The sequence below is a fragment of the Halichoerus grypus genome, chromosome 9, assembly GCF_964656455.1.
Source record: "Halichoerus grypus chromosome 9, mHalGry1.hap1.1, whole genome shotgun sequence".
In the NCBI taxonomy this organism is placed as follows: Eukaryota; Metazoa; Chordata; class Mammalia; order Carnivora; family Phocidae; genus Halichoerus; species Halichoerus grypus.
In genome coordinates this window covers 68,986,155-68,998,773 of record NC_135720.1, presented here as the reverse complement: position 1 = coordinate 68,998,773, position 12,619 = coordinate 68,986,155, and the positions used below count along the sequence as shown (strand labels likewise).

At 47.0% G+C, this 12,619-nt stretch overlaps 1 protein-coding gene across 1 annotated transcript in view; it reads right to left on the bottom strand.

The window, feature by feature from the left end:
- The window catches only part of RRAGD (Ras related GTP binding D), a 36,307-nt gene extending 25,414 nt beyond the window's left edge, over positions 1-10,893 (bottom strand). Inside the window, exon 1 of the mRNA XM_036065162.2 lies at positions 10,370-10,893. Coding sequence (XP_035921055.1) covers positions 10,370-10,505 — 136 coding nt within the window. The 5' untranslated portion in view covers positions 10,506-10,893. The remainder of the gene's footprint in view (positions 1-10,369) is intronic.
- Positions 10,894-12,619: the final 1,726 nt, after the last annotated feature.

Here is a 12,619-nt window from a genome sequence, read left to right as displayed (position 1 = left end):
CAATTTATACTACTGGATATCAGTGTAGATTTTAACTTATCTTCATCAGGGTCTGCAAGTGTCTATGCAGCATGGCCATCCATGCTGGTGCCTTGGAGGATGGACCTCCTCCTCCTCCTGGGAGAGTGGAAGGTGATGGAAGGTCACCACGTAGAGAGGAGGTAGTGTATGTGCAAGTTTATATACACAGACTGGCTGGGAAGCGAGATGCACATGCCAGTACACACATTGGAAGTATTTCCTTCTCCCTGCCAAATTCAAACACAGGCCACCAACGGTAAACTGCTGGGAAATGGTGGGCCAGATCGGCAAGGGTACCATCAACTCTGTGGAGACCCGTCAGACCCATGGAGATGCATTTTACATTTAGCTGGTATGGACACATGCCAGATACCTTGCTAGACATTTCTGCAAACTTTTACCCCCTCCTCCCCCCCCCACACCCCCATCCCCCTGGCAATGAGGGGGTACAAGTCTGTTTTGCACCTGAGCAATCCGGGGGAAGGAACATGCCCAAGGTCACGGGGCTAGTATGTGGTGGAGTCCTCACCTAGAACCTTAGCCAACAATCAGATGGCATTCAACTAAAACTGCAACAAAGAAAACAGAAGAGACTAGGAAATACCAGAGTACATCATGCATAATAGGAGTACATACCGCTAGTGAAACTCTTTTAGATTTACTTAGACAAATGTGGTGCTGGTTCACAATATAAATGTATTTGTTATGTGAACCACAGTCAAAAACACTTTTTTGACCACTGCTGTTGACCAGGAGAGGTTTCTTATATCACAGAGGACTGCTGACAAAAATCCTTCCTTTGGGGGCCCTGGCTGGCTCAGTCAGTAGAGCATGACTCTTGATCTTGGGGTCATGAGTTTGAGCCCCACATTGGGTGTAGAGATTACTTTAGAAAATAAATAAAATAAAGGAAAAATTGATTTGCCATTGCTCTCAAGCATGATGGGCCTCTAGGGTCTGATACAGATCATGTATATTTAAAAAAAAAAAAAATCTCTCCTCTAATCCTTTCCCACCTCCCCTTAAGTATCTCTGCTTCGGAAACCCTGTGGGGTTTCCCAGAGGCTCTCACCCACTCTGGGAGTGATAGGAGGGAGCGCCCATCAGGAAATGCATCACCCAAACTCCTGGCCTCCTGGACAGCTGGCTCTCTCCACTGAACTTTCCCTGTGCATCACCGCTCACTCAAGAACATCCTGAGAAAGGTGAAAGGAAGAGAATGAAGAAGGAGAGCTGCAATATAAGGGCTAATACTTTTTTTAAAAAGAAGATCAAAAAGGAAACACAGGATTTGGGACTGGAGATGGAATCCCAGGGAGGGCCCTTTAAAAGTGTCAGCGGGTGTGGAGGAAGTTGCCCAGAGAGGTGAAATTTACCAGAGGGCAGTTTGCTCAGTTTTATAAAGGTTCCCTGATCTTCTGCCAAGTGTTAGACTGGGCTGAGCCAGGGGCTGCAGACACAAAGGAAAGATTCATTCCTTAGTGATTAGAGGAAAAAACAGACAAGAAAAACTGACAATTACAGTGCACTGTTACGGAGGTGTTATGGGCTCAGAGGACTCCCTGGAGAAATATCTGAGTCTTAAAGAAAAGGAGGCATGAAAGAGATGAATGAGGGAAAGGTGATGCCAGGAAGAGATTCTGGCTTTCCTGGAGTTTAAGGAATGTAGTTTAAAGGCAAGAAAAGCCTGCACGCTGTCCAGTGACTTCCTTCAGCATTTCGAATAAAATCCAAACACCTTCTTTCTGCAAAGGCCCTACACGGTCTACCCTCTCATCCCGTGCCTGGTTCATCTTCCCCACTAGTTCCCTATCTTGTAACCACACTGACCTTCCGGTTCCTCACCCTGGGGTCTGTACATGCTTCTCCCTCCACCTGGCTTCCCTTAGCTTTCTTCCCACTCAACCCAGCAGCAATTTACCTCCTCTCAGCTGAATCAGACCCCATCACTTCCTGATTACCCTGTCTTAATAGTACTTATCACTGAGGGGTGGGGGCTTGGGTGGCTCAGTTGGTTAAGCCACCAACTCTTGATTTTGGCTTAGGTCATGATCTCAGGGTCTTGAGATCGAGCACAATATCTGGGCTCCTCGCTGAGAGGGGAGTGAGCTTGAGATTCTCTCTCTCTGCCCCTCCTTCCACTCATTCTCTCTCTCAAATAAATAAATAAATCTTAAAAAAATAGTACTTATCACTATACAAAATTATCTATTTTATGCATTTGTCTTCTTGTCTGTTTACTTGTTTATTGTCTGTCCCACATATACACAGGCAAATTACAAAGCATGTGGCATGAGTCCAATAAATATCTTTGAATAGGTTAGTTGATAGAGAAGTCTGTTACCTCCCCAGCAAACAAAAACTGCAACAAAGAAAAAAGAAGAGACTAGGAAATACCAGAGTACATTATGCATAATAAGAGTAAGTTTCGCTAGCGAAACTTTTCAAGTCTACTTACACATATGTGGTGCTGGTTCACAGTATAAACACATTTTTTATTGTGGACCACGGTCAAAAATATTTTGTCAACCACTGCTAGACTCTGCTACCTCATGGATGAGATACTGGGAAGTCTGGATTTTACTTTGTAAGCCATGAGGAAATCATTAAGGATTTTAAAGGGAGACTAACATGATCAGATTTATACTTCAAGAAGTTCACTCCAGAAACAGACCCCCTAGAGGGTGTCAGTGGGGAGACAGTGAAGGGGTCTAGAATAAGCCACTGTGCCATACAAATTATACAGAGCTAAAGATACTTAAGTCCCTGAAATCCTTATTTGCCTAAAGCAGAGCCTCCCAAAAGAACTCTATTGCCATAAATCTCCTTCCTGGAAGCAACTCTAATCTTCTCTTGGTGAAGACTGAGACTGAGACAGAAGAGAAGTTGGCACCACACCCAAACAGACGTGGTCCCCAAACTATCCTACTCCCATCTGTTCTCCTGTAGGTCCATTTATCTTTCCAAAAAGTCATTTGTTTCTCCATAAATGCCCTTTCCCCAACTCCCTTCCAAGAAGTCACTCATTCTCCCAGAACTGCCCCTCCGCCCCTCCCCATCCCATCTTTATTAAGATAGTAATAAAGCCAGAATTCTAAACACCTTTAAGTTTATTTATTTATTTAACTAATCTCTACTCCCAACATGAGATCAAGAGTCGCATGCTCTTCTGACTGAGCCAGCTAGGCGCCCCTCTAAACACCTAAGTTGCACTTTTTGTGAACTCTCATGCATTAGTACGTAGTTAAATTTGGTTTTCTCTTGTTAATCCATCTTTTGTCAGTTTAATTTTCAGGCTCCCAATTCAGAACCTAAGAGAATAGAGGAAAAGTTTTTCCTCCCCTGACAGCAGTTAGGTTATTCTAGAACACAAATGAGAAATGAAAGAACTAAGGCATAGACCATGGAAATGGTCAGAAGGAACAGATTTTGTGACAAGTTCAAATCGACTCAATAGTGTTCAGTGATCCCCTGGACACAGATGACAAGGGAGAAAGAAGCCCCAAGTTCCCAACCTGGCAGACCAAGCTAACAAGGGCCCATTCACAAAGATGGTAAAGGGAAAGAGGCTGAACAGGTATTTGAAGTCGTGGAGTCTGGGGTGCCTGTCCACCTGCAGCTCAGGTGAGAGAAGAATCTGGGGCCTGGGAAGCACAGTAACATGAGGTCACAGGCAGGTTTGAAGTGGGAATGTAGGTCGCTGGGGCCATCCATGCCTCAACTGCTGGTTTTTCCCCTAATCTTGTTGCCGGAGGGTGAGGGAATTTTTGAGAGATTTTAGCCTTGGCCACCGTCAAACAGCTCAAACCAACCCTGCTCCAACCTCTTATCACCCAGCAGTTCTCATTTACTGACCACCTGCATAGCACAGAGGGTCACCTCTAATCCTCAAGTGGATAAACTTTATCCTTTACAGATGTAAAAACTGAGGCCTTCAGTGCTTACTACAATAAACACTCAATAGATGTTTGTTGGCTGGGATAACTGAATGAAAGTGACTAAGCAGAATTTGAAGCTAAATTAACTGAAGCTTTAAAAAGAAACTTCCTATCTGACTTTGGCCCAGATCAGCACTTGAGTATCAAGAGTATGAGCTTTATGCCTAGGTAGTTTATCTACTGCTGTCAGGGACACCGAACATACCTTACCTATTTTGCACAGGGTTCTGTCAGCACCCCAATTTTCCAAACAGCCTGGCTTTGTAACTAGACTGTTGGAAATCCCAGGGAAACTCAATCATCCAAGGAACAGCATTATGGGGAGGGGCCACGTAACTGCACCTGCAGACTAATTACTTCATCAGTAACTGGCAGATCCCTGTCAAAAACCAACAGGCCTTGTAAATACACAAGGAAGGGAAAGATGCATCAGCGCCTTGAGTACATGGCTGCCTAGGGGCCACACCTGGCTGATCTGCGGGTTGGGAATGTTCACAACAAAGAATTCAGGAAAATGGGAACTAAAGGTCTGACACAATTCTAACAGGGTTGGCCTTCCCTTCCTAAGCCCACGCAGTCTCTCAGAGAAGAATGAGACATCATAGGAAACACACTTCATAAATGCCAAAAAATATTATACATTTGAGAACTATTCTAATTAAGGAATGTTCTCCAAGAGGTGACACCTTTGAGTGGGTCCAAAATGGGAAAATGAAACAGAGATTTAATGAAAAATTAGGAAAACGTGGTGGCAGAGTGATGGCAAGTGGAATGGTTTAAAACAGTACTTGGATAGTGACAAACTGGGGTTCAAGTCCCAGCTCTGCTGTGTACCAGCTGTGTGACCCCATACATGTCCCCTGGCCCATGAGTCCTTACCTAGCAGTCTGCGTATACACATCACCCCCCTTCTTTCTTTATTTTAACCCCAGCCCAAGCCTAGGTAACGAGAGGGCCTCTTGTGGAATGCGGCTGCAGTGAGAAGCTCACATAGCCTTAAGGGAAAATTAGAATTTCTTTGCTATTAGTATTCTGTAGGGTCATCAAAGGCTTAAGTTTCTATTTACTCATGCTTTTAGGAAGAGGCCTCTGGTTTGTTTCTATTTACAACATTATCTGCGATCCTTTACCTTTCTATCAATGGTACCACTTATACATTCACGACCCAGGAGCTCAGGGGTACCTGGCTGGCTCAGTTGGTGGACCATGCCACTCTTGATCTCAGGGTCATGAGTTCAAGTCCCACATTGGGTGTAGAGCCTATTTAATTAAAAAAAAAAAAAAAAAAGACCCAGGAGCTCAGGGAGAAATTCCGTCCTAAGTGGGAATTAAATATGTGAATGATAATACCATTAATAAAAGAATATGCAAACATCATAAAGATTCATTGTCCATTTGATCAACTACTTAGTAAGGAGAATTAAATGCAAACAGAACATATATTTTCAAAGGCATGAAAGTTTTTGAAGGTGATTTTATTTATATGTGAAGGACCAAACCTTTCTCTATGAAACCCTTTCACATCACACTGGCGGGTCACTAAAAAATTCCATATATGAATATTTCCTTAACATACATATTCAGTAACATTTCTAATGTGTTCTGATTTACTAATGCTTCTGTAAGAAGGAGAAAAGTGCTCTTGTGAACTTTTCTTTTTCTTTTTTTAACACTCTGAGAGTGATCCAAGTTGGTTTTCTGTGATCCTCTACCTTATGCACTGAGAAACCAAGCTGGAGTCTCCCCCAAAGGTCCTCAAGAGGAGAAAGTTGAGAGCATCTTACATGATTCAGGCCAGGAGTGAAAAACCCATTTGTCTTGAGTGTTACAGAAGAAGCAGGGAAAAGCCACTGTTACAAAACAGCTTGAAAGCTTTCACAGAAGAGGAAGAACAGAAAAGGTTAAAAAAAAAAAAGGTAAGGATGAATAAAGGAGGTAGAGAAGAAAGTGACAAAATGAACAGGAAAGAGGTGGCCAAGGTATGAAGTGAAATTGTGTCACCAACAACAGCTATGGGGTCAGGGGACGGATTGAAGCAGAGGGTAAACAGACAGACACACAGTCAGCTGGGGACTGACAAAGATGATCTTGCAAACTCAGAACTACATCCCTTATCCAGAACTCTAGAACTTAGTTTCTGCTTCTTTTTTCCCCATCAGACTACCCTATGTCTGTTCTGATACGAAAATGGGACAGATTTCTGATAGAAGTATAGAATCAAGATTCTATGATACTCTGAATCACTGAAACATGTTTACAAAATATCTAATATAAAAATAAGCACTCGGGGAGCTTAGGTGTACAGTTGGTTGAGCGTCCGACCCCTCATTTCGGCTCAGGTTGTGACCTCAGGGTCATGAAATCAAGCGCTGTGTGTGGTTCCGTGTGGAGTCTGCTTAAGACTCTATCTCATTCTCTCTTTGTCCCTCCCCCCTCACTCACGCACGCCCGTGCCATATGTATTTAAACAAGTATTGTGCCTAAGGTGTGACTTTGGTCACATCGTTTTTAACTATTCTGTATTTCATCTATTCCAACTCTTCTGTATCTCTCTATTTCCAGGGCCAGAGGAAAACCCAAAAGATGAGGCATAGCCAGGGCTGTAGCCAACCCAACTCTTTTTGGACAAGGTGGAATTACAAGGAAAGGGATTTACATATCCATGAACTTGACCTTCTCCTAAACCTTGCTCAGGTCTAGCTCATGTTGTGGCTGCAGAAAAGTCCTAGCACCTCTGAGCCACAGTGTCACTATCAGAAGAACAATTATCTATCTCTACTTACTCTCAATGAGAGGATAAATTCACTAGTAATTTTTAAATTACTTTAAGAAAAAAAAAAAGCTGACACTCATGATTAATAGATGCAAACCAGTGGTTTCACTGCATTTACACCCATCAGGGAAGTGTCACCTGCTGACCGTCGATTTTTCGTGCCTCCAGTAACCACGTAAACTGTCACTTCCTCAGACCCTAAGAGAGTTCACAGGTTGCTATGGAAACAAGACCGCACGCACCTTAGCTGGACTCTGCATGAGCAGCTGTCTTAGCCAAGTTTCCCCTAAAAATTGGGAGGGACTTTGGGAAAAAACAATTTCACTTTCTGATTAAATATGATTTTTTATTTTTTTTAAAAGATTTTATTGATTTGAGAGAGAGCGCGCGCGCCCGCACGCGCACGAGTGGGGGGAGGGGCAGAGGGAGAAGAGGACTCACCGCTGAGCAGGGAGCCCGCAGGACTCTATCCCAGGACTCAGAGATCATGACCTGAGCCAAAGGTAGACACTTAACTGACTGAGCCACCGAGGCGCCTCATATGATCTTTTAATTGCTTTCCTTGTTATTGCAGTTTTAAAGCACAGTAATTTACTAAAGATTTAAACTCCATGTGTCTAAAAACAATCATTATATTTGCTGCAATTGTTTTTAATGGCTTATTTATTGCCTCCACTCTCTGGAGTTTTATCTGGAGTGAGGAGGTTGAAGGTGAGACTCACCTTATCTCTGATTAACTACCTTCAAACGGGGGTTGAGAGGTGTCCAAATCTGTCCTTAACAGAACTAAAGTACCCGAGAACACTCCAGCTATTCATGAATAAAATTTGGAGTGCAAGCCAGGGAAGTGCAATTTAAGTTTCACCTTAGCTGCAATAAGCTTTCAAATTTTGCACATTGTAGTAAAACTTACAAGGCCCTCAGTTTAAAAATAAGATCAGAGATTCCTTCTAAGACTAAGGGAAATGGAATTCACACTATCGACTTTCAATCTACCTTCTTTTTGCACAGTTCCTGATAAACTGCTTTGCAACTTACCTGGTGATGCTAGTCAGTCCTGCATCCCACCTGCCAGGGTAGATTTCTGAACCTCATGGAAAAAGCCCCAGGTCTCCATTAAGCAAAGGCATTAAATCAAGTCCATTAGGAAGGTAAAGGGGGAAGGGAGTTCATTAGAGAAATGCTTTGTTCATGGTTCAAAATGTACCGTACCCATCTTTCCTCAGAGTAAAAAAGTCCCTTTCCCTCCACATTCCTTTTCTTACATTTGAGAGTAGGTAGATGTAAATTTTACCAAAATAAACACAGGATTCTAATGCGACATGTGCCCAGGGCCCATTAGAAATTGAGATGACCCTTTGGTGGCACTTGAGGTCCCAGGGACAAAAGTCACAACTCCTATCCTCCACCCTCATCTCAACTCCCCAGGATCCTATCAGTTGGCACGACATTGTAAGGGACAGCTGTTGCTAGAACTGCTGACTGAGGAGCCTCTCTGCCACTCTAGAAAGTGAATCCTCTGATAAGAGATTCTGCATTCAGGACTGAACCCCAAAATCAAAGCCAGGGATACGTGGAAAGAACAGGAACCTGATATAATGGAGGAAGTCTTCTGAGAACAGACCACCTACCTACGGCAGGCCCAGGGGGATAAAGACCCAGCCTCAGTAATGTTTGTAGGAGCAAATAATCATTTGTCACTCCTCTTACCACATAAATATACTTAATGCTTTTATAGCAAGATTCCAGGTTGATCCAAAGAACTCACGAGGGATGATTTTATTACTGAAGTAATGAAAAGCATCAGTTACAGAGTTACAGAGTTTGCCTTTAGGTTAGGAGCAGTGGGGAGCATTCAAGACCAGGCTCTGGGGAAGCCCTTTGTTCAGGAAATCCCACCCCTCAGCAAAGCTTTACTTTCATTTCAATTTCAAGTCCTCAAATCAAATTTTAAAAGTGCCCCCCTAAAAGAACTGCAGAATAAATAAACAGGTCCTTTACTTTCCATGGAACGTCTCGGGTCCCCAGAACAATATCGAATTACAGGGCTTTTCTTCCCAGATATAGTCTCTTTTCTTTTCTTTTTTTAAAAGAGTATCACACATGCGCCCTATTGTGTGTCTACTATTTCGAATATCTTCCAAAGACATCCCCATTCTGAATCTCTGGAGTCTTCTAAGAATCTAGAAGGAGCTAACAAAAGCAATTTGAATAATAACAAAGCGACTGAACAATTTAATTACCAAAGGTAGCCCTAGAGACTCCAACAAAAGGGTTGAAAGCCTTTATCTACAAAAACGTGGCCATGTGCTCAACTGTGGGACCAATTATGGGGAGGTGCAGAAGAGAGAAGCACACAGGTGCACACACCAGTTTAAGCAAATGGGGAATTAGTACAAATCCTCTCTGGACACAGGACACTATGAAAAAGTGTGACTTAGAAAGCTTCCTTCTCATCTATCAGGCTCAAGCTTTCTTCCCTCTTTAAAAAAAACTTTCTTCCCTTTCTGATTAATTGAAAGTAGCACCTCCCATACATAAAATAATGGAAATTGTCCTCCGCAGAAAGGCCTTGAATAGGAATTTTAAAATAAGTTCAGTGAATTTTTCAATACCACAATTTCTTCAAAGTGAAATTTTTAGAAGTTCGTTCCTTCTCTAGGAAGCCTACAGCTTCATCTAGATGTTATGTTTGACAGCCTCATTCTGTTGACCTTTTCAAGTGACCTTACAATAGAGGACTTTTTTCCCTTGCTTTGGGGTCAAACAAAAAAAGATGAACCTTTCTGGAATCCTAAAAATCTTTCAACTTCCTTAGGCCTTAAGAATTCAATGCAGGAACCCCCCCCCCAACAGGCTGAACAATTGCTAAATCCCACTTCTTAAACAGGAAACAGAGTTTGCTTCTGAGCGGCAATGTATTCCCCCGCCCCGCGCTCACTCCAGGGCAAGCACTGCCATGCCCAGGTGGTGACACTGAGCAGAGATAAGGTGTCCTAACAACTGTATTTGCCCCTGGATCCCGGGAAACCCGCGGCCACTCGGTGACTCCCACATCACTTGTGCGCATCCCCCCGCGGCTCCACGGGGGCCCCGGACGCCGCAGACCCCGGCAGCCCAAGGACCCCTCCCGCGGCGACACGGGGTAAGACTGACACCCGCAGCTGCCGACGACCCTGCCAGTCACGCTGCCGCCGGCTGCCTTTTTTAGCCACGACATCTGACCAGGCTTCGACACCAGCATTCAGGGAGAGGTCCCAGGGCGCGCCGGGCGGTCCCCTCCCATTCCCAACCCCCAGACCCTGTGGAGAGCTCCGGGTGAGGGGCGGGGGAGGTACTAGCCATGGAAGGGGCCAGAGAGGGTACGTTCCTCCTGCCCTTACGCTTCCTCTCTGCTCTCTCCACGGATCCGGGTCCCCCCTCCGCCGCCTGCGCCCGGGATCCCCCATTTTGCAGCCCGTCGCTCCTCGGGCGCCCCTCCCCACCCTCACCCCTCAACTCCGCTCTCCTGGATCCCCTCCAAGTCGGTGGCCCGCGCGCCTGGTCGGGCGGGGGGCGGGAAGACACAGAGGGAAGGGACGGGGTGCGGGCTGAGGACGCGCGGGGCGTGGGGCCGGGCGGGGGACCCCGCGCTCACCTCCCTCCTCCGCCCCGCTGTCCGGGTCGGCGTCCGAGGAGTCGGGCCCGTCCCCGTAGTCCGCTAGCCCCACCAGCTCATCCTCCTCGTCGTCGTCCTCGTCCTCCGGCTGCGGCTTCCCCAGCACCTGGCTCATCGCTCCCACGGCCGGCCGTCCCGGGGGCGGCGGGGGTCCCTGGTGGGGGCCAAACCTCCTCCCCTGCCGCTCGCAACCTATTTCTGAATTGGGGTTTTGTCTGGAGGTTCGCGGGAGCCCGCGGAGGCAGGGCCGCGCGCCCCCCGCGGCTGTCGGCGTCCAGGTCTGGGTCTCGCGGTTCCCACCGCGCCCGGAGCCCCCTTCCCTGCCCCGCCCGCCTGCCGGCGGAGGAGTCAGCCGGAGCGCGGCAGTTCCTCCCCGAGGAGGGAGAGAGAGACTGCGTGACCCAAGTCACCTGACACACACTGTCACACACACACACACACACACACACAGGCGCGCGCGCGCGCTTTCCCGGGCTCCAGCACCACTCGGCGGGGCGCTGGGCCGAGGCCGCGCACACACACTGGGGGAGGGGGGCGGGGGCAGGGCGGCGCGGAGCCCTCCACCTAACCAGAAGCTCACAGTGGCACACGCCCCGTACCCTGGGACGCTGCGCAATCACCCACCGCGGCTGCGCGCTAGGGGCCCCCACGCGCGCCTCCTGCACGTGGTACCCGCACAGGCTGGCGAGCTGGGGGCCTGCACAACCAGAGAACATATCCCGCACCCACCTCCAACACACACACCCTACTTTGGGTGGCCTTCTCCAGCTTTCAGTCCTGGGGAGGGTTCCAGTCCCAAGTGGACTGTCTCCCCCGCCCCCCGCGCCCCAACACTGCTGCGCCCGGGTCCCCACCCAGAGCAGTGTGCCTAGGACACTGCATGGATACTGAATCTCCCCCAGAAGAAAACTCGGAGAAATGCACTGCAGAGGCTCAGTCTCCATAGTAATTGCCTTTCAATGTGCATTTATGGTTCAAAGCGCTTTCCACCAAGAATATTAAAAAATCAGGCCTACCCAGATGCAAATGTTTCTTAAAAACATAACATGCCTCATGGCTGCCTAGATTGAATAATAATTCCTCTTCAGCGTTTTGGGAAAGGTCACAGGTGTACAACATACTCAGAGGCTATTCATGACCACCTACTCCTGTCTCATTGTTTCAGACTGTAATCCCCCATCTCAAAATAAAATGTTTCAAGGTTTGGGGGGGTGAGGGGGGCAACTCTCACACGGGAATAGCAACAATGTGGGGGTGAAACTAAAACCTGCATTTCTCCACAAGCTTTTTACCGCAGGACATACTATACCCACCCTTTCTGGATACTGCAAAAATCACGTGGATGAACTTCCTTCTGTCAAGCACAATAGGAAATACACCAGCTGGCCAGCATGGTGATCCAGATCCTACAGGTGCCCGCAGCGCAGCAGGTGGTGTGGGGGAGGAGGCAGGGAGCTGAGACTGGAGGCTCTTGGGGCCCGAGGGTGCTGCCTCTGTCGGAAACATTTATTGAACACCTACTATATGCCAGGGGCTGGACTAAGTATGGGATGGGGGGGTGTCCACCTATGCTCAGAACAGTGTTCCTGCCCTGGAGGACCTCTCAGTCTAGCAAACCGTGATTCATGTCCTGGATTTTGTAGTAGTTGTGTTGAAGGTGGATGTAGACACCTAGGAGGTGGCTGCTTCTAATTGGAAAGGTCTTCAGATTTTCCAAGTGGAGGAAGCATAACTTGATATGACTGCATCTGTCAAGGGCCTTTCCAGGAGGAAAACAGATGGTACGGGCAAAGATTTTAACTTACAGAAAGCTTTAAGTTGAGGGACAATTTACAGAGGCATGGGCAGGGTTCAGGGAATCAACACAGAGATTAGCAAAAGTGGGAAGATACTATCACCCCTAAAGTAGTAGGAGTAAAGGAAGGGAGCTAGAGTACCCGGCAGGGGGCACAAAACAGGAGCTATAGCTGATGAGAAAGCAGCCCCCTTCAGAAGTACCTCACTGTCAAGGAGACAGCAGAGAAATACCCTGACCTCTCTCCAACCACCCTCCATTCTCCTGCAAGTGCCTCCCAGTGGCCAAACCCAGCTGGAAAACAGAGGGCAAGGGAGTCTAGAACCTAGTCCAGGACACACAGATTGGGCAGGGCAGACAGTGGGTCCCAGGCTGGGACTGGAGTAGGGGGCAAACAGCATAGCCAACACAAGAAGGCTCTACTTGCTCTTATC